At 36.4% G+C, this 23,427-nt stretch overlaps 1 protein-coding gene across 2 annotated transcripts in view; it reads left to right on the top strand.

The window, feature by feature from the left end:
• Positions 1-22,996, top strand: part of Dcr-1 (Endoribonuclease Dcr-1) — a 169,519-nt gene extending 146,523 nt beyond the window's left edge. For both annotated transcript variants that reach the window (XM_085820689.1, XM_085820688.1), the window contains exons 14-15: positions 19,580-19,655; positions 22,766-22,996. In XM_085820689.1, coding sequence (XP_085676815.1) covers positions 19,580-19,655; positions 22,766-22,910 — 221 coding nt within the window. In that variant the 3' untranslated portion in view covers positions 22,911-22,996. The remainder of the gene's footprint in view (positions 1-19,579; positions 19,656-22,765) is intronic.
• Positions 22,997-23,427: the final 431 nt, after the last annotated feature.

Here is a 23,427-nt window from a genome sequence, read left to right as displayed (position 1 = left end):
AGAAATTGAATGTGGTTTACTTTCTATGTCCACTTGAGATTCAACATACTTTAATATAGCACAGCTAATTATTAAAAATTCAAAAGCCAGTGGAATTTCTATGGATAACTGCTCTTGGCTCTTTATATTCATTCACTTTGCTTTAGTCTTTTCAATATTATCCAAATATTTCTCAGAAACTAATTCATCAGTGGAAGAGGATGATAGAGACTCAGTTGCATGGTCTGCAGTCTGTCTTGATTTGAATACTCCAGTTGTTCAGATAATAATTTCATTCTTGGTGAAAGTTCACAGATGGCTTTCTTTGCCTTTTTAATTTGTGTGTGATCCAACAAAGCTCGGTGTTTGGGGTCTACGTATATTGAACCCGGCAAGATTTCATTTTCTAGCAAACTATGAGTTCCTGATGTATTTACAGAATTCCTTGTCATTGTGCTTTAATTTACATTGGCCAGAGAGCCTTAAAATTTCACGTTAAAGAACATGAGGCATGTGTTAGAAAAAAGGAAACACAGTTTTCTGTTGTCCAACATTGTTGGTCCGAAAATCATACTTTCAATTTTCCTGCTGCCAAAATTATTCAAAAAACATCTTCCATTGATGAACTGGATTTTCTAGAAGCATTTCACATTTAAAAAAAAAAAACCTTTCTGTTCTAGTTAACAACCTTAATCCAATCCATCTTTGCCTTCTAGTTTCATCGACAGATGGCACCAGTAGTTTATCTCCTATCCAGGCTTTCTTATCTTATCCAATCATTATATCTTATCTCGTTCATTTGCGCTTTTGCAGCTGAGGATGATGGTTTGGTAAAACCATCAAAACTAGTCCTGTGAAAATTTGAAAATATAACGCAGATTTTTGTTGTTCGACTTCTAAATTAATATCTGTTCGGCATGTTATTGTATCTTAATTTAGAAATAGTTTGTACAAGAATAAGATTAGAAAATAGCTAACCTTATCACCTAAAAATTTTCCTACCATTATCATTGAAACATTCGTAACATTTCATTTATGGGAATGTTAAATGCACCGCATCAGACAAATTTTCATGCACCTGTGCATTTAAAACTGTAGGCATGTGGCCTGTAATGAATCATCGGAGGAGAGGAGAGCTGCACAGCTTGAGTGTTGAGTGATACATGATAGAAAATCAGTTAGCCAACATTATCTGGGTTAGGTCACTTTTCATTATATGTTGCCAAGTAATTTTGAAACAGATTTATACTACCACTACCTATAAAATAAAATTTTCTCATTTTAGAGAATTATTGTTTTCTATATTATGTAAAACTTCTGTCATCATTAACTTTGTAATTGGCATTCTGAAACTCTTAATATCCTTGCAAATTTTAAGCTTAGAAATATGGATTTTTTTCATTTACTTTATTAAAACATAACATTTTTCTAACTGGAAATTTTGTTTCAAGAGGGCCCTAGAAAAAGTAATCTTTTATACATAAATAACATCCTATCCACTCTGTTTAATCTATTTTCTTAATAATCTATGCCATATTTTGAGAAACGTTATAATTCAAAATACACATCTAGTACAATATTAAGGGTACAATATATTATATTAATATTCTAGATCTAGTACAATCTATTATATTAATCTAGTACAATCTATTATATCTACTACAATATATTATATTAACATTAATTAATATCTAGAATCAATATTAAGGGAAACAAAGCCTATTTTTTCAAATACCCTATAGAATTGATCAGGACTAAGTGAACAAGACTGCTGTTAGCTGATCATTCAAGCTGGATTCAAATCTTAGAAAACAGCTGATCATTCAAGCTGAATTCAAATCTCAGAAAACAGTTGATCATTCAAGCTGGATTCAAATCTCAGAAAAACGGGGGGGGAGATATAGGTATTGGTGGTGGTGGTAGTAGATATATGGCGCAAAGCTCTAGAGGCCATATTGCGCCAAACGCAGGATTCGTTTTTCAACATAAAAACTATAGCTTTTAGATAAAGAAAAAAAAAGTATCTTTTTACGAGGCAAGTAAAAAGATAATGAAATGGTGGAATGAAAATGCTGATCATGATTCAGATAATGAGATATGCAGTATAGATATAAAATCCTAAACATGTGATTCATTAAAATTCTAACATAAAATCTCAGGATTCAAATTAAATAAAAATTCAAATTAAATAATAGAAATCTGTTTCCTTCAGGTAGTGAAACAAATTGTTATTGACCTCTCTTCCAATTAAACAGTCGAGAGGCAGGTCACAGCTATTAAGATACTTCTCACGAAGACTATTAAAATATGGACACTCAATTAAAATGTGATAGACTGAGAGTTGAGTTGAGTTGAGAGCAGAATCTGGACACCCGTGCGGCTTACTAAGACTATTCGGGTCTACTCCAGGTTCCGCAACTATCCGGGGCAACACCTCATGGGGCCTATAAGGGCATACATTGGTCCTGTATACATGCTTACATAGTTACATAGTTCATAATATATGCTTACATAGTTACATAGTTCATAGTACATGCTTATATACAAGTAGTTCATAATACATAGATCTTTCATAATACTTGCTTACATAGTTCATGCATATACATGCTTACATACGTAGTTCATACATATACATGCTTACATAGTACATAGTGGCTTACATAGTTCATAATATATTGAGCCTGTTACATAATACATACATATAATTCATAATAATTTTCATTGGCCATAGTACATGCATGTTTCATAATATATCGAGCCTGTTACATAATACATAGTGGCTTACATAGTTCATACTTGGTTACGTAATTCATAATATATTGAGCCTGTTACATAATACATACATAGTAGTTCATAATAATTTTCATTGGTCATAGTACATACATGTTTCATAATATATACAGTGGGCTGTAATACATACATGTTTCATAATATATACAATAAAAATAAAAATAATAATAATAATAATAAATAAAAAAAATTTTTTTTTAAAGGTAAAAGAGAGAGAGAGAAGAGAGATTGACAGGGAACTACTCCACACTACACAAATCTGTTCCCAATTCCTCCAGTTTCTGCATTATCTTGCATATTTTGATGCGAAATGCTGGCTGTTTGATCAGATAACACTTATGAGAAGTTGCCTGTTCTGGAAGCTGCACATGCCACTGTGTGGTTAGAGGGCATTGGGTCAAGTAACGGTCTGGTTTACCAATGGTTCCACAGACACAACTTTCGGTATTTGCAATTCCTCTCTCATAGTAATAGGAGGGGAAAGGCCCATGCTCCGTCACAAATCTTGTTATTTGTGGGGATGACTCGAGACGATCAAGCGAAACTTTATGGTAATATTCATAGGTCTTCCTGCTTTGTTCGGTAGAGTCCCATTGCCACTGGTGCTGAGCTGCTGTCCTTGTCACTTTTTTAAGGTGAGACCACGGGAGTTTGGTAATTACGCATTGTGCATCTATATTGTGAGCTGCTTCTTTTGCTAGCCTGTCGGCTTCCTCATTACCTTGAATGCCGGCATGTGCCTTTATCCAAGATATGAGGATATTCATTGTCGACGAACGCTCCTTCAGCGTATCCTGAATCTCTGCTATGATAGGAGAAGGATGTCTGGGATTTCGTAAGGCATATATGACCGAGAGGCTGTCTGTAATAATATTAACAGTGGATCTTACTGGGGGGCTTGTTAACTTGATAGCTTTACGAATCACAATTGCTTCAGCCTGGAAAACTGAATTATTCTGTCCCATATGACCTTTCCATGTTATCAGCGTTTCCTTGTTCTTAGTTACTATAAGGCCACAGCCTACTTGTCCGTCAACTTTTGAACCATCCGTATAAACATAATAATGATCCTTTATGTCAGAGTCATCTTTCCATGATGTGTGGGCCGAGACTCCTTTTCCGTAGTTAGATGAATGGATGACATTTACTGGCCTTATTTTTTCATGGAGGCTGTGCTGAGAGGTGGTGTGTGCTACAACCCCTTTTCCATGGTGTGAAGGATGGGTTGCATTTATGAGACGTTTTGTTTCATACTCCTCTGGATCATAGCATAGTGTTCCAACAGTAGTGCAGAGATGTAATTGGAGAAGAGTCGTTACTGCTGCTTCTTGTGCTGCTCTAATATGTAATGGCAAAAGTCCCGCCAGTATTGTGGCTGCCGCTGTCGATGTTGTACAGTATCCTTTTGTAATAGCCAGAGCCAAGGGGCGTTGTATACTACTGAGCAATTTCCTTTTCCTTTCATTCACTGGAGTTGCCCAGATTGCCGCTCCATAGAGGACCATTTTTTCCACGACGGACTGATAGAGGATTTTTAGGATATGTGGTCTAAGGCCCCAGTCTGAGCCTTGAAGCCTCTTTAAGGTATTTGCAATTGCGTGTGCCTGGCGCGGACTGCTCTGAGATGAGGCAGCCAGGAGAGCTTTTCATCGATTATAAGCCCCAGCAGTTTTAGTTCCCGAGTTCGTTTGATTGTACGGCCCTTTAGTTTCAAAACTGGATTTCTTGCAAGAGTTTGACCTGGTTTGTGTACGATCAAATACTTTGACTTTTGCTCCGAGATGGTGAGTTTCTTGCCTTCACAGAGCCGTACAAATTGCGCTATGGTCTCATTACTGTTACTTTCCAGCTGGTCTCTCGATTTGCCTCTGATGATAAATGTCGCGTCATCAGCAAAATCAATCACCTTTGTGTGGGTTGGCCACAGTGCTTTGAGAATGGAATTAAAAGTTGCATTCCATAGGTCAGGACCTGCACATGAACCCTGAGGGTAACCCCTGGTCTGGTTTCTCTCAACAACTCCTCCGTCATGCACTGCTACAAGAGTGCAATCAGAGAGATAACTTTTGCACACCTGCAGCAGATTATCAGGGATCTGAGCATCGTGAAGTGCTTCCAGGATTGCTGGCCACCACAGGGAATCGAATGCACTTTTCAGATCCAGACTGAGTACGGCTACATGGTTGTTAGAGTTATACGCATCATAGATTCCCTTTTGTATGGCACTAAGAGCTTGGATAGTTGAGTGCTGCTCTTGAAAACCATACTGAGAGTCCGTGATCTCACCCTTAATCTCCAAGTAGTGCTTTATTCTCTGAACTAAAAGTTTCTCATAAATTTTCCTTATGGCAGGCAGGAGACAGATGGGCCAGAATGAGGCCGGATCGTTCGGGTCCTTTTCTCTCTTTTGGAAAAGAATAACTTGCCCTGTCTTAAAGGGCTTGGGGAAAATAATGCATTTGGAGCAATTTATTGTAAAAATTTTTAAGAAACGTTGGTTTTGCCTGATGCATCGCCTTGACAATGTTGTAGTCTAACAAATCGGGCCCTGGGGCTTTGTTTCTCGGTAGATTTCGCAAAACAGCACAGACTTCAGGCTGCGTGAATGACACGTCATCTTCTGTTGTGGAGTGTAGAGGATAAGCTGGATGTTCTGGATTGGAAGCATCCAATGTATTGTCGTCTTGAAAGACTGCATCAAGAATCTTGGTGAGTGTTGCTGCGATAGTGCTTCTGTGCTCCTCTGTTGGTTGCAGATTATTGGTGCCGTCTATGTAGACCTTGTGAATTGGAGGGGCAAAGACCTTATTAGTTGCGATTTTATGCAATACTCCATAGGGATTTTTATTGTTTGTGCAAAACGCCCTCCAACTGTACAACTTGGCTTCTAGAATGGCCTTTTTATACTGGGCTTGTGCTTTTTTGTAGATAATACTTAGTTCTTCTCGGCGTTCTGATTTATGCTCCGACTTCATCTTTCTGCGAAGAGCTCGGGTCTTACTCCTTTGTGTCCTGAGACTTTTAGTCCACCAGTTGGCAACATAGTGTACCTTTGGAGATTTGATCTGGAAAGTAGAATCACAAATGGCCTGAAGCTCTTTAATTAGGATACTAGTGAAGTTATCAACATCATCTGTATTGTGGCAGTGTTCTAAATCTTGTTCTGCACGTGTGAGTGTACTGCGGGCCTTTTGGCTGAAGAGCTTTAGCATCCTTCACTTGAGTTTGTACCTCTTGATTGAGAATTTTTTATTATGGTGTCCTATGCTGTACGTAATGTATTTATGGTTCGAATTAGACGGGGTATCATCAACCATCCAGGAATGCAATTTTGATGCAAAGGCCGCTGTTGTTAAGGTTAAATCTGGCCAACCCTGTTCGTGAATTGTTTCATATGTGGGTTGACTGCCTGGAACATTATGCAGGACGAGATTGTCACAGGCAATGAAGTCCTCTACCTGTCGCCCTCGAGCATCAGTATCTGAGTAACCCCACAGTTCTGACTGGGCGTTGAAATCGCCCGCTAGTAGATGGTGTGCTTTTGGATACGCTTTCAGGATTTCTTGTTGCTGATCAAGTGAGGCTTGCACGTCTGCTATAGGAGGAATATAAACGTTAGTAATTAGTAGGTTCAGTCCTATTGTTTCAGTTGCTATAGCGATTACGTCTCTTGAACATCTGATTACATTGTGAGACCATCTTGGGCGGCAGCAAATGGTGGCGACTCTGGGTTTGTCAGTAGCATTGACTACTGTCCATGAAAGTGGGAAGTTGATGATTCTATTGCCATGCTGATAAGGTTCCTGAATGAGTATGAAGTCAATTTCATGCTCCATTACGAATTGTGTGAGTTGGGCCGTTGCTGCTCATGCTCTTTGCAAGTTTATTTGCACAAATTTGACACCAGCAATATCCATGATCAGCTCATTCAGGTTCCCGTTGCTCAGTGCAGCAGGGTGGGAGTTTTGGAGCGTATCATAACTTGATTGAGGTAAAACGGTTTCTTCACCAGGAATGGGTACTCGGCCTGGTCCATTAATATGCCGTGATGTTACAGATGTAACTTGCCGCTCGTTGGTATTCCAGACATTGCAGTGAGTAGGCAGGATGCCTGAAATCATATTTGAAGCCGTGTCTGTGATTTGAGTCACTGTAGTTGATGCAGATAGAGTGCTGTGAGTGACATTCTCGTACACTATGGTTGTCTCCGCAGAAGGAGCAGTAGCTACTTTTGCTTTTACAGACATCTTGGGTTATGTCCCAGCTGTTGACATTTGAAACAGCGTCGTATTCCGAGGTATTCTGAGATGGTGTGCACATTCCACCCCGTGAACACCTTTTTGACTGTAATGATGGCTGCAAAACTGGAAGGCTAACGTTAAAGGATCCACTTAAGTCTGTTAGACCTTCTCTCCTTGAGCCTAAAGAGTGCTCTAATTGCATTGTGTGAGACGTGTGCTGCGCTGCTGAGTTCAGTGATAATATCCTCGGGTGTGACTGACTCTGGTACGTTGTGAATGGCACATCATGGTTTTCTTCTCTGCCTTCTATGCAGTTCGGCATGTACATTTGCATAATCCAAAGGTGTTTCTCGAGCCTGTTGACATCCTCTGTGGATTTGCAGAAGACCTCTAGCCCTCCTTTTTTGGTAGGCAATATTCTGGCAACTGTCACCTGAAGTTTCGAAATTGGAGCTTTCTTTTGAAGTTCCTTTTTCAAGTCTGCTTGAGAGATATTGCCCTTCGGCTGTATAATTATAAACTTGGCTTGCTAGACTCTCGTAATACGTCTGCAAAGGTTTTCAGTTGTATGTACTGAGGACAAGGAACGGGAAAAGCTGATGAAGTGTCCAGGGCGCTCCAGTCGTCGGTGTTAGTTGCGTGCACAGCTGGTTCTTTAATCGTGTTCATTCCAGCATCAGCGAAAATCGACTGAACTGTGCAAGTTCATCGTGGAGTGCCAGACTCTTGAGTGCCTCAAGAGTAGACAGAAGTCATACTCTCTTGTCTCAGAATAACAAATTTTCTACTTCTTTTCCGTTTTGCGATAGCAGTGCATTCGTTAATCAAAGTTGTAATTTTGCCCTCGTAAGTTATTTCATATGAGTAAGTTGGAGGTGCCCGCGATGCTGACTCTGACACTACTGAGGAGGAGGATGAGGCAGGGGCTAAATCCTTTGCATTTGCATTGGCCATTAGTACAAGATAACGGGAAATAAACAGTGGGGTCGTAGGCACATAAAGGAGTCACAGAGTAATAAGTACAAAAAACTGAGTATCAAGGGTCCCTGAGTACGATGCCATAGTGAGTGAAACCGCAGGGAAACACAGAGAAATATACGGTTAACTTAATAATAAATAAAATGAGATATTACTAAAGCAGTGCGCATAAGGAGCACGTGGAAAACACTACAGAATCAAGTGCGTAAGAAAGCGTTACACACAGAAATACTTTTGGCATTAAAATCTGAATGTGCTGAGAGTTACTTAAAAATGTAAAATAATGCTAATTTTTACACCATAACAGTTCTAGGCAATAGTAACAAAGATAATACTCCTAGCCACAAAATCACTGAACGGAAGCATATAAAACAATTGTGAGTGAAGGATATGAGGATAATAAAACAGTTATAAATAGCATATAAAACAATCGTAATTGAAGGAAATGTGGAGAATATAACAGATATAATAAAAAAAAGTGAAAGTTATTGCATAACCTTAATACGAAACAGAATTTCAGAGATTAAGAATTATATAACACATTTGTGGGAGTTATTACAAATCATAAACACAGTGCATAATACAAAGGATTTATACACAGAGATATAAAACTAACAGTAATATTAATAGTTATTAATATTAGAATAGGTACTCATAAAGCAACGGTAAAATTAAAAAAAAAAATTTTTTTAAATAATAATAAATAAATAAATAACAATTAACAATTAGAGAAACATCCACGTAACAGTGGGATAGTGGGAATGATAAGTGCGTAGATAAAGTCGCTAGACTGTCAATCGTAAACAACAGAAATGTATCAAAAGGGACACTGGAGGCAAGCTACCCTCAAAACAGCAAAGTACTAAACGTAAACAAACACACGTGCAGGGCGACTGTCAACCACACTCCACTAGACTAGATGCGCATGCGCTCTAGAAGGGTGACAGGAAGTCGTCAGACAACCGCGATAAGTGACCTGTCCTGCTGGTCCGACCCTGCGCCCCTACGACGAAAAATCAAGTCGGGTCTGTGGTGCTGGGGAAAGTGCAAGGTCACACAGAAGATATGTAATAGACTGAGAGGCAAACATTACAATATGCACAAACAGGCTCGTTCTCAGCTTTCAGAAGGTAGTTTTGTGTCACTCTAGTATGAATAATTCTTAGGCGAGTCAAAAGAACATTCCCCCTGCGATTGCTAGTAGTATCCCAGTGCTTTATTTTAGGCTTCACCCTTCTCAACTTGTTATGAAGTTGAATGTCCCAAAGTTGCTGCCATTTCTTTCTGATCTTCTCTTTGATGGCACAACGGATATCTAAGGGATGAGGCAGCCGAACATTTAAACAGCGGATTTCACTGCGATGTCTGCCAGCTCATTGCACTTTATTCCTGTATGTCCAGGGACCCAACAGTACAGAATTTCATATCCACAACTTGTCGATTTAATATTCAACTTGAGAACATCCACTATCACAGGATTCTCAGTGCTGGAAAAGGATTCTAAAGCTTTCAATGCACTGTAGGAATCTGTATATACAATGAATTTTCCATGGTGCAGCGTTGAGATGTACAAAAGCGCATAATATATGGCAGTCAGTTCGGAGGTTAAGACAGAGGAAGCGTCGTGTAAACGTCTGCCTTCCATGTGGTCACCAATTATAAATGACATACCACCATGGCAAGCGACTTTGATCCTTCCGTATATATGGAAACATAACTCCTGTAACTATGCCTGTGCTCAGCAAAAATTTGTTTGTAGATGTTCTCATTAGTAGTTGTTTTGATGCAACTGTGGAAAATATCAAGAAACTGGATTTGTGCATTTTCCCAAGGTGCAATTTCAAAATTCTGTACTGCTTGTGGGGACATATCAGATAGGGAGAATTCTTCAATGAGGGGATGAACTCTGACAGGAAAAGAAGGCACACAGGATGGACGTGCCTCAAATAAAAGGTCACAGCTATTATCAAGTAAACACAGTTTATAAGGATGGTCAGGTTGAGATAAAATATTAAAATACTGTAAAAGAGACAACTCCTCACGCCTCAAACGGAGTGATGGTTCGTAACAGCAAGAGACGTCCTGAAAGCTCCAGAACAAATCCGCAGAGCCTGATGATGAACAGGATCTAGAGTTTTAACAACACTGAAGACCAAGCGGATCCATAAACAGCTGAGCCATACTCCAGTCTAGAGCGAACAAGAGCTCTGTAAATGCGAAGCATGGAGCAACACTCTGCACCCCAGGAGATGTTCACCAGGACTTTTAAAATATTTAAAATTTTTGTACACTTTTTCCTCAAGTTTAGGACATGAGGAAGGAAAGTCAATTTTCGGTCGAACATCACCCCTAAAAATTTTACTTCAGATGCAACTGGAATCACAGACCCATTAAAGTATAATTCAGGCTCAGGATGGAGACCTCGCTTTGTACAAAAATGCACGCACACAGTCTTCTGTTTCAAAAACGTAAATCCTTGTCTTTTTGCCCAATCGTGGATCCTGTTCAAAGCGATCTGGAGCTGCCTCTCTACATGTCTCATATCCGCACCTCGACAGCTAATTTGTAGGTCATCAACATATAAAGATCCTGAAATGGTGGGAGGAAGTTGTTTTAATACAGAATTTATTTTTAGGCTGAACAGAGTTACACTAAGCACACAGCCTTGAGGCACACCTTCTTCCTGTTCAAAAACATCCGACAAAAGAGAGCCAATCCTTACTTGAAAAGTTCTAGCGTTCAAGAAATTCTGAATGAAAATTGGTAGGTTGCCGCACAAGACACTCTCATGAAGATCCCGAAGTATACCATATCTGCATGCCTTATCATAAGCTTTCTCAATATCAAAGAATACCGAGACAAGGTGACTTCTTCTTACAAAAGCTTCTCGAATGGATGTCTAAGAGGAGCATATTATCTACGGTAGTTCTCCCCTTTCGAAAACCACTTTGATAAGGCTATATAATATTATTCTTTTCCAAGAAATAGACTAGGTGGCTGCTTACCATTTTTTCAAACGGCTTGCATAGGCAATTCGTAAGTGCAATTGGCCGATAGTTGGAGGGATTCCTTGGATCTTTCCCTGGCTTAGCAATAGGAATTACAACAGCTCTCCTCCATGCACTGGGAAAAGTACGCTCCTTCCACACTCTATTGTAAAGAGTGAGAAGGGCATTCAGTGACTTATAGAACAGATATTTTAGCATTTCGTAATTCGCGCCATCAAGACCCGGAGAAGACCGACAAAGCTCTCCTTAATTCAAACATAGTAAAGTCTCGGTTGTAAGTCTCAGATTTGGAAGAGTTGAATGCGATTGGATTTATTTCAGAGTGCTGCTTGATAGAAATAAATGCAGGTGAATAGTTTCTGCTGGAAGAAACGCTAGCAAATGTCTCACCAATAGTATTCGCAATTTCTTCTATGGAGCTAATCACTCGGCCATCTTTTTTCAAAAAGGAAAGTGAGTGGTCTTTACATATTCCGTTTGCTTTTCGAACTCTTTCCCAAACCCGTTTACTAGGTGTAGAGGATGTTATTGATGACACATATGAAATCCAGGAATCCCTCTGGCTCTGCCTTCTTACTTTTCGAGCATTTGCTTTGGCTCTTTTCTATGAGGTTTCGCAGAGTAGGATATCTATGAAAAATCCCCATGCTTTTTTTTGTTTCTTCAGTCCTTCATGACAGTCGCGATTCCACCGTGGTTTCATACATTTTAGTATTTTTCCTGATGTTCTAGGAATGGAAAGCATAGCTGCCTGAATAATAGTATTAGTAACAGCTTTAACAGCGTCGTCGATATGCACATCTTCTACCATTTTCTCTGTGAGCTCTGTGGAGGAAGAGAAGAGTTCCCAGTCTGCCCTGTCCAGTATAAACCGAGGGAATCTCGACATGGGATTTGCTCTTCTTCGTGCAAGGGACACAAAAATGGGATAATGATCGCTGTTGTAAAGATCATTTCCGACACTAAAGGTGCAAAATGGCAACAGAGATGGTGAACAGATGGCAAGGTCGAGAGCATGGAATGTCCTTGAAGGCTCATGGAAGTAAGTTTCCTGCCCATTATTCAGGAGACAAAGGCTATGATCATCAATCATTCGTTCAATTTGTTTTCCTCGGCAATTTGTATTTTTACTACTCCAGAGCGGACTGTGGCCGTTAAAATCTCCTATTATGATGAAAGGCTCAGGCAGCTGCTCTATAAGACAATTTAAATCTTGCTGATCAATGTGCTCATTAGAAGGCAAATAAAGAGAAACGACTGAAACAACAATATGAAAATTTACTTGTACAGCGACAACTTGGTGGGATGTCGTCAAAGGAAGGGAACTTGAGGGATAGTCGAGTGAGGTGAGAAGACCTGCACCTCCACAGGCACGTTCACCTGCAAGGTAATCTTTCCTGACGAAAGAAAACCTCCGAAGTTTTGCTTGTTGATCTGGTTTCAGATTTGTTTCTTGTACTGCCAAGCACACAGGGTGATGAACATTGACTATGCTTTTGATGTCAAGAAAATTTCGGTGGAATCCACGACAGTTCCATGAGATCAGGGTGGCCATTACGATTTATGTTTGTTTTTTTCTGTGCTGCTTTTTTGTTTTTTATGGAAGTAAATGCTTGGGAACATCTAGCCCCTCTTCTACTTCCTTGTTTTTTTCTGTGCTGCTTTTTTGTTTTTTATGGAAGTAGATGCTTGGGAACATCTAGCCCCTCTTCTACTTCCATACTATCTGAATCTAAAGATTCAGATACCATATCTTCAAATGAACTATTACTATTGCTTCTATTTTTTGTTACTATATTTGGAGGCTCATTTTTGGGTTTGCTCTGGATTGCTTTTTCTTTTTTTTTTTTTTTTTTTTTTTTTTTTTTTTTTACTACATGAGGGGAATATAGGTGTTTTGTAAGTTTTCTCAGTAACATGAATACAAGCTAGTGTCCCATAGAAAATGCTCCTTAAATATATCGCTCCCTATAGGCAGATATCTGTCATTCTGTCATATGCTATATTTGACTAAACAAATTATAAACATTTTGTAATTCCTATCTCAAATTTTATAGCTCTTCTTATTTTATGGCATGGCTAATTGATTATATGTAGGATGTATAATGTAAATTATTGCCATGGTGTATGAACATAAAATTTCATCAACTTTCTAAGTAAAGATATGCTTGCAAACTGACATAGTATTGAAGATTCTTTGTGACAGCTCTCTCATTTTCTCTTTATTTTTCAATCTGAAACATATTAGTTTCCCTTTAAGTAATGAAGAGTCTAAAAATCCTTTCTTTCCAATCAGTCTACAAGTACAGAAATATCTTAAATCTCTGCTAATTTCCTAGACTATGTGATGACTTCGTGGTTTAACAAGGCACCATTTAGCAAGACGAAACAAACATTTATTAAATATATAATTCAAATAATAATATAATAGTTACTCAGAGCAGTACGTCGCTCCTACCGCATAGTACAATCTACTACCTTCCTCTTCCGAGGCTAACATGCAACTCCTAATAAATACATTAACCCTTCTCGAAGAAGAGCTACCTGCGCCAAGCATGCTCTGTTGATCGCCAAACAGTCGCCAGATATCACACCCCCGTCGTAAGATTGTTGTTGATATTATTTACAAATCAATCAGCAATCTGGAAACTAAAATCTAGCAACTGTTTGCGATCAACGTGAAAAAGAAAAAAAAACTACATATACTTTTATACATTCTATCCTAATTTTCAAATCTCAATTACTATAGACATACCTCAATTTACTACATAAGCATAGATAACACATTTTTATATATAAACATAGATAAATCATTTTTAACTTCACTTGTTCCGAACCTTATTATTATTGTAACAATTTATCAATTCTTAATTCAAAGAAACCAAGTTGATATTTTCTTTTATAAACATGTTAAAATATACCCTAGTATTATTCCAATGATGACAGTAAAATTATTAAGTTTCTTATATATATATAAAATTATATTCTTAGCATTCCTTTTAATTAATGATGCTGCAGCATGATTTAAATCCTTGGGAGACAAATATCTAAATTTACCACTTACCTCGAATATTTGTTATCCAATAATTTCTCTATCTATTTCAAATTACATAAACATCTTATTTGCACAAAATTGTAAAATGATTATGAAAAGCAAAGAAAACTATCTAATTATTAACTATACAAAATGTTCGTGAAGATGAACAGTAAATTAATGTTCAAAGTTCACAAGTGGGAAGTCTGGATAATGCATCCGCGTTTGACAGTTTTTTTTCCAGGGCAATGTTCTATTTCGAGATTATATTTCTGCAAAGCTATGGTCCATCGTTGTAATTTGGACGATTGCGGAGCATTTCTCACTATAAAGGCTAGAGGATTATGATCAGTCACAATTTTCACCGATGAACCGAATATCCAAGGTTCAAACTTCTTCAATGCCCATACTATAGCATAAGCTTCACGCTCTATAGTCGGCCAGCTCTGTTGAGGTTTCGATAATTTCTTGCTCGCGTAGCAGATGGGAAATTGCTTCTCTCCCCTTTGCTGTGACAAACATGCACCTATTCCGATTTGGGATGCATCAGAATGAATGACAAACGGATCCTGCAGTGTTGGGGTGATCAGCTCCGTTGACATCGCTAATCGTTCCTTCAGTTGTTGAAATGTTGACTCATGAATTTCTTTCCATTCGAGTATTTCCGGTTGTTTATTTTTCGTGAGTTCTGTGAGTGGGTAGGCGATCTCTGCATACCCTGGGATATAATCGCGATAATAATTACATAGTCCTAACAGACTTTTAAGATCTCTTTTCGTTTTCGGCGTTTCCAGCTTCTTGATTGCCTCTATTTTCTCGGGATCTGGTTGATGTTTTCCTGATCCAATGATGTGTCCTAAATATTTAATTTGAGGTTTTGCAAACGAACATTTCTTCGAATTGATAGTAAATCCAAGTGACTCTAGTTTGGTAAAAACTTTATCCAGATGTCGGAGATGAGTGTCGAAATCCGTGGAAAATATAGCTATGTCATCAATATAGGCTCTTGAAAATTGTTGAAATTCTTTCAGCGCGTTATTCATTACTCTCTGAAAAGTTGCTGCTGCGTTCCTTAATCCAAAGGGTAGCACTTTAAACTGATATTGACCTCGATGAGTTTTGAAGGATGTGTACTCTTTACTTTGTTCCTCCATGGGAATTGCCCAATATCCTTTCAGCAAATCTAAAGTTGTTATGACGTTGGCTCTTCCTATACTGTACATTAAATCAATGGCATTTTGCATAGGAAAGTCATCTGGCTTCGTCACTGCATTCAAAGCTCGATAATCTAAGCACAATCTGATATCTCCATTTTTTTTGCTTACACAAACTACTGGATGAGCTATTTCTGCATTACTTTCTTCTATTAGTCCCGATTTCAATAATTCTTCTACTTCTTCATCGACCTTGGGTTTCAATGCTTCAGGAATCCTATAAATGTAAGGTTTCTTCCTCTCCATATTGGGTATTAATCTAATTTTATGAGCTTCAACTTTAGCTATTTTCAGCTTTCCGGTGAATAGTGCTCGGTGTTTGTTGATAAGAGCTATCAATTTTCTTCTCTGCTGCGGATTCAAATTTTCTAAATTCAGATTTGCATCTATTTTAAAATCTTCCAGGGGGGTCGAGAGATCTTTTCCTGGTAAAGTTATAATTTCTCCAAATTCTTCTTCATTTTCAAATATCACTCCAACTGCATTGACACTAGCTTGCAATTTTCTAATTTTATTTGCATGAACATGTTTGATCTTTCCATCAGGTAGTTTTACTTTATAGGAATGAGGTGGGCAATGATTCACGATTTCTCCTGGACCAGTCCATCGTGCATAGAGTTTGTTATTTGAATCTGGTATGAGTAAATAAACTTGTTCTCCGATTTTGAAATTTTTTGGTATTGTTCTCCGATTGAAGTACTCAGCATATTTTTGTTGTTTATCACTTGCAATTAAATTGGCTTGTTCGGCTGCTTGTTCTAACCTTATTTTTAAAAGTTGTAAGTAATCCACTGCCGATTCACTTAGATTAGGTGGTATAGGTATTTCTCCTGACCATGAAGACTTCAGTACTGCTAAAGGACCTCTTGGTTGTCTTCCATACATCAGCTGAAATGGTGAGACACCCGTGGTGCAGTTTGGTACTTCTCTGTATGCAAAGAGCAGGTATGGGATGTGCTTATCCCAATTCGAAGGATCAGTCCTGATGACATGATGTAACATTTGCTTGAAGGACTTGTTCCATCTTTCTACTAATCCATTTGAAGCACTGTAAGCAGGTGTAGAGAACCTAGGGTGAGAACCTAGTCTTTTCTGGAATTCTTTAGTTAATTTTGAAACGAAGTTACTTCCGTTGTCACTAGCTATTGTATTAGGGATTCCTGTTCTCATGAAAATCTCCAAAAGCGCATCGCAAGTGGCTTTTGCTGTCAAGCTTCTCAGTGGAATGGCTTCTGGCCATCGGGAATGTTGATCTACCAGACATAACACATATTTATGTTTCCTAGCAGAGGAAGGTTCAATAGGTCCAATAATGTCGATGTTAACTGTTTCGAAAGGTAATCCTGGCCTTCTGACAGGTGTGATGGGAATCTTGTCAGATCGCTTTTCTGGACTTTTCAACTGACAATCTTTGCACGTTTTACAAAAGGTTTCAACATCTTGTGCTAATCCAGGCCAATAAAATGAATATCGTATTCGCTCCTTTGTTTTTCTTATCCCAAGATGTGCACCGAAAATGGAACTATGTGCTAATTCCAACACTTGTGCTCTTCTACTAAGTGGAAGCACTAACTGAAAAACATTCTGTCCTAATATTTTTTCTTGGTGATGTAAAAGATGATCAATAAATAAATAATTTCCTTTTTTTTCTATTGCTAGCTTCCATGCTTCTCTCAGCGAGGGACAGTTAACTTGCTCTTCGCGTAGGCGTTCAGCAGACGATAAGTCTGTGTTTACATAAACACTCGCCTCCTTCCCTTCCTCCTCCTCGTTTTTCTCCTCCATAAGCATTAGCGGGAGGGAATCGACGCTGTCGTTTGACTGTGCATTGGCGAATAAAGTTTGTAAGTTTTCGCTTCCATAATTATTTCTTTCTGCGTTTGGTTCTTCTGCCGCAGGATTAATCAAGAGTTCGTATATTTCTGGAGTTATTAGGCAAGGCACATTTAGCTTATCAGTCACTGCAATTAATGTATCCACAAAATTAAATATATTGCTTCCATGATCTTTATGGTAAATAGGTACACGGCAAACTTTTGCTTCAATTGATTGTCCGAAAGCAGGTGTTAGCAATATTTTACCTCCTTCTCTCTCCTCTAAATTTGGAATGAGCGATGAATGTACGATCGTTATCTACGTTCCAGAGTCTACGATAGCTTCGATTTTCTCAGAGTTAATAAAAATATCTACTTTTTGCAGTGGTTGAACGATGCGTTCTGCGAATTCAGATCGTAGATGGGATGAGTCTACTTTAGCTACGATGGCTTCTTCTTTTGATGTTCTGTTTGAATTTTTTTGAGTTTTGGAATCATCCTTTCCCTTCTTATTTACTGCAGTTTCGTTCTTTCTTCTTTTGTCTGGGCAATCTCTCGCGATGTGTTGATAATTTCCACAAATATAACATTCTTTTCTTCTCGCGTGAAATCTTTCGTGTTTTGGATATTCTTTTCTCATGGGTGGTGGAATATATTTGTCGTGTGCACATGTTGTATCCAGGAATCTCGGTGATCGCTTAATTCCATTTCAAACTTCGTCGAAAGATTTTCCTTTGGCCATGAAATAAATATCACATTCTGTAGCTAATTCTTGAGGCTTCAGCCATTTATTTCCTTGGCGTATTGCGACGTGTGCAGCTGTTTCTTCATCTAATGCTTGGAATAATTTATCGGAAATAATTAACTCCTTGAGTGTTTCGAAATCCTTTACTTCTCTTGACTTGCAGTAATAGTCCCATGTAGCTGTTAGTCTTGAAGCGAACTGGATATGCGTTTCGCCGGAATAACGTTTAGTTTTTCTGAAGTTTTCTAAACAGGTTTGAGGAGTAGGTTGATATTCCTTCAGAACAAGAGTTTTCACTTTTTCGTAATTTTGCAGATCTTCCTCCTTTATATAAACAAGAACATTTGAAGCTTTTTCTCCAATTAATTTCAATAATATTTCTGATTTGTATTCTTCAGGAACCTTCTTGTGCTTAAATGCTCTTTCGATAGAATCGAAAAATATATTCCATTCTTCTGCTCTCTTCGGTACTGGTATAGTCAGTGTTTCTACTCCTTTGATCAGCTTGTCCAGGGAAATTTCGGTTTCTCGTTCTGTGTTTTGTATTAAAGGTGTTGGACTTCTACTTCCTTCATTTTGAGTTGCTCGAATCTTCGCTAGTTCTATTTCGTGTTCTTTTTCTGTTCTTATTCTTTCTTCTTCCATTTGCATTCTTTCCATTTCTTCTTTTCTTTTTCTATTCTCCACTGTAGTAATCAGAATTTCTTTCACGAAATCAGCATCTTCGATGTATTCCTTGCTATTCTGGAGTTTGTGTTTCAGTTCTACCAGCTTCAAATCTGGGGATGCTTCTTCGCCGATTTCCAATAGAACTGTTACTAAATCCTCTTTCTTTGCGTTTTTGAACATTTTCTTCTATTTTCCTTTAGAATCAAGCCTTTCAAACTCTCGATTAAATAATTCTCACGTTTTTACTCTCTTTTGCAAATGAACACTTCTTTCGTTAGTTAGGCTTAACTTTACGCCTCTTCCGTTTTCAACGCTCTAAGCTTCTAACCTCTCTGGTTTTCTCGTAAGAGAGCGTGTTGTGATGACTTCGTGGTTTAACAAGGCACCATTTAGCAAGACGAAACAAACATTTATTAAATATATAATTCAAATAATAATATAATAGTTACTCAGAGCAGTACGTCGCTCCTACCGCATAGTACAATCTACTACCTTCCTCTTCCGAGGCTAACATGCAACTCCTAATAAATACATTAACCCTTCTCGAAGAAGAGCTACCTGCGCCAAGCATGCTCTGTTGATCGCCAAACAGTCGCCAGATATCACAGACTAAAAATACAAATGTTTTGAAGATTATGTATCCTGTACTTCATAAAATATTTGAATATTAATTAAGGAATTCTCAGAAAGTAAGTTTGTATAAAATAAGTTTAGTATATATTTTCAAATAATTTTTAGTATCATTATCATATAAATATTGAAAAATCCAAGTTCTGGAATGTTTGATGTATGTCTAAACATGAATGGAAATCTTGATTTTAACTTAATGTTATAGTTTGATTTTCATCATCAAATTTTTTTTTAATTTTCATGTAGCTTGAAGAAATTGTATTAAATAATGCTCACTTTATAGGTTTTCTTAGCCTGAACCACATTTTTTGTTTCCTTGCTATTGTTTTAATATTCATACATAATAATATATTTAACTTTTTATATAACATTAATATAATTTATAATGCATTTTAAGTGTATTATTAAAAATACATTACTATTCCTACTTTTCTGTATAATGTTCTTTTCCGTATAATTCTTGCCTCTACTATTTAGAATACTTCAGCAACCACGTTCCTAAATCACCTATTAGAGAACTATTGGAACTGGAACCACAGACTGCCAAATTTGAGTAAGTAAATAAATATTACTGTATTAAACTGATTTGATTTTATTTTAAAAAACAGGGAAAATCATAATTGTATTGAAAGAAAGATTCCAAGATAAAACTATACTAGTCTTTTAAGTATTTCTTTCTTATCTATATTAAATAAAACTTTGTCTGCTTTTTGTAAGGAAACTGTAATTTATTGAGATTAATTTAACTGTTATTAAAGTAAAAACTATGAAATGCTTACTATTACAGTAGAAAACACGTAATTGATAATTATAAGGTAAAAGTTATTTGAAATTTTATAAGGTAACACATTATGAAGAACTTGCTTTATTCAAATTCATTTGATTTGACTGAAATCTATAGTATCTCATTTTCTAAGCTAAAAAGCGTACTCGCATATTAGTCCTATCAAACATGAAATTGTTGCCAAGTAGTATGATTAGTTCCAGTTTTGAATAAACTTGATATACCAACATACTCATAACATCTGCACTTTGGTTTGATGAAATCCTGATTGATTCTTGTTAAACCACTTATGCTATTATGAACGAGACTATAAATTAACTGTTATTGCTCCATTTTTTCCTTCTACCTTGGGGGGGGAGGGAGATAAAAATTTGAGACCTGCCTTCCACATTTAAACTCCCACATTTTAATTATTTTTTTTTTTATTCCAAGCAAGCAGTGGATTAGTTTGAAAATTAATTATTCTGCCTTCAAAAAATTGTGTATTAATGGACATGATACGATCAGCTGAATATGGGGGACAAAACCATAATAAATTGGGATGATTAATGATTACCTCTGTGAAATTTGTACTAATAGCATTCTAAGCAGAGCTTCGGGTAAAATGAGAGGGCATAACAAACTAATAGAAGTAGATGAAAGTCTTTTTATGAAGCACAAAATTGAAGCAGATCAAATGCTGTTCATTTATTAAATAAATAGGCATTAATTCCTTCAGAATTCCGCAGGAATGATTGGTGCATCTTTATCAGGATCTCCATAAAATTTAATGGTAAGTTGGTAGCCAACTTTCGTTGTCAACAGGCTAATATGTAAGTATCCTAATAACATTCAGGAAAATATTTCAAACTTATTTCTTGCTTGCTCTTAGAAGTCTATCACAATATACTAGCTGCTACTTTTTTTTAAATAAGGTATATTATTTTATACTGTTTAAATAGTGTATCAGTTAAAACTAAAAAGTATAAAAATCAGGTAGTTATTAATTAGTGAAATCATCTAAAATCCATCCATAAAAAAGAGCGTAAATATTTAGTTATAGTGAAATCTCTTGTACCATGTAACCTACTATAGAAGACCACCCTCTGAAAGTTACCATTATTTCTCAGAACATAAATATACATCAGTATTGTGCATTATTTCTGTAAGGCAACCATATCCACTGAAGATCAATAGCACATGGAACTGCAAATAATCATCTTAGGATGATTTCACTATGTTTATTTATGTGTCATGATTTTATTAAGTTTGGTCCAATATATTGTAGCTAAAAGTTGCATATTTACTGAGCATAATAATGTAAATTTAGGAAACTATTTTTGTTTAATGTTGTACCATTATTTTAAATTGTTTTATTAATACTTTGCATTTCTGTTGCTTATTATTTCTGTGTGAATAAATGTTGAAACTGAGTAAATAGTATAGAGAACCGGAGACATAAATTGTTTCAAATCTTTCTCATAATCTCCCAAAACTAATTAACAAAAGTTTGTGAGATGTTTGGATCTTCTTTTTTCCTTGAATGCCTCTTTCTAAAAAGCTGAAAGCTATAATGGATTTGATTGCTGCTTGGTGCGAAGTGCAGATGTTGCTGAAATTGCAATTTGTGTTATTTTGGAGAAGAATTGCTGTTATATATAAAAACTGTGTAGATGCAATTTAAAAAAAAAAAAAAAAAAAAAAAACGTTTAGGCAACTGTAGAGAAATTTTAGGTAAGTTTGCTACCATCAGTGAAAAAATTTCTGTTACATCCATTATGAATAATATATCAACATAATATGTTTCGCCAGCAATTAAATCTCTTCCATATGATGCAAAATCATCTTGAAATTTATATAAAGTACAATTTGAAATGAGGCTGTGGGTGAACTGACAGGATTTCTGTCTCCCATTTTTGTATATTTTAAGATTTTTTCATCTTTATCTGGTCTACTTGTTCAGAAGGCCTTTTACAGACTATTAACATAGATTAATTCAAATGTTAAAATAATTGTTTCTAAGAAAACTTAATGTAATTTTTGTAATGTAAGAAATATAGAGGCTGTTTACACATTTTTAGAATGATTTCATTAAAGAATTTTTAAAAAAATATTTTGGAATAAACATTTTTGGCACACAGCATATTATTTGAAATGAGAATTATTGTCTGCTACTTTTAAATTTCTTCTCCTTTCAAAATGTTGCATGTAAATAAGTTGTGGATTGAAGAAAATGTTTTTGCACTTTCCAAAGCAATAAATTTGTATTCCGTGATTCAAAGAGATTGTAAAATGCATGGTATTAAAATTTCTAAGTAAGCAACATTATTAGTTGGAAGAGAAAAAAACTGTCCTGCATAAAATGGAGACTATCTGTTACTCCTGCATAGAAAGGAGACTCCAAACAAATACCCGGGAAAGGTGTGTACTATTTTTAAAGTTAAATCGTCGGTAACAAGAGAAAATCCTTTGATGCAGAAATCATTGCAGTTGATAAATACACAGAGATGTACAACATAGCAAGACATAAATGAAAATACATTGTGTTCCTTGATGAAGCATGGGTTTATTTGAATAACTAAAAACTTAATTTGATTTTTACTTACAAAGTGCTTCTTTTTGATGGCAAGGAGAATCACTTAACAGATATTATATTTTGAATTCTGTTTAGTACACTTTTGAACTTGAATTATATTCGTTTGTCTTTATTATAAGTGCTGTTAGACTGCAATAATGGTTTGTATATGCAAAACATTATTGCAATAAATGCAAATATTTACATTTGCATAATCGTTGTGTTTATTACTGTTTATTACTGTTGTGTTAGTACTGTTAAAGACTGCAAATAAGTGATGTTTTATATGCAAATATTTACATATTATTGTTATTTTATCTCATAGAAGAGCTGAGATGACCGTAAGTGGAAAAGTGAGAGTAAGAGTCGATGTTTTTGGAAAAGGACAATTTGTTGGTGTTGGCCGTAACAAACGGATTGCCAAATGTACAGCTGCCAAACATGCCCTACGAGAACTGAAAAAAAAATAATAAAATATGATGCATTCAGATTTATGAGTTTTGGTTGTATCTTGAATTTTTGTAATATGCTGAATAAAAATAAGTACAAAAACATTAGTATTGCTAATGGAAATTTTTAAAAATTCATTCAAATTATTACTCAAACAGCAATTTTTAGATATAGGGGAAACTTTACAGGGCTCTTAAAGAAATAACAACACATCTTCTGTAACGGCCTTGTGGGGAAAATAAATTTCGTGTGTTCCTTCATTGGCAAGGAACAAGCGTTTACCAATCTGCACATGTGCAAGAAACAATCAAAACTGATCCATGCATGTGTGAGAAACAAATGATAAATGATTTAACTGCATTTTTGGAATTGCTTTAGTTGATTCAATATGGCAGTTTTTCATTGTAAAATACTTGAAAACTTATTATTTTCAGTCTTCCATGAACATAAAAAGAAGATATAGTTGATGTTTGAAGTATTATTAGCAGCAATAAGATACATTTCACAAGAAAAGAAGAGAAAAAATGATGCTGTTTG

This window comes from Stegodyphus dumicola, chromosome 7 (genome assembly GCF_044657685.1).
Source record: "Stegodyphus dumicola isolate Sdum_Otavi_A_Nest chromosome 7, ASM4465768v1".
In the NCBI taxonomy this organism is placed as follows: domain Eukaryota; kingdom Metazoa; phylum Arthropoda; class Arachnida; order Araneae; family Eresidae; genus Stegodyphus; species Stegodyphus dumicola.
This window is presented reverse-complemented; position numbering and strand designations above follow the sequence as displayed.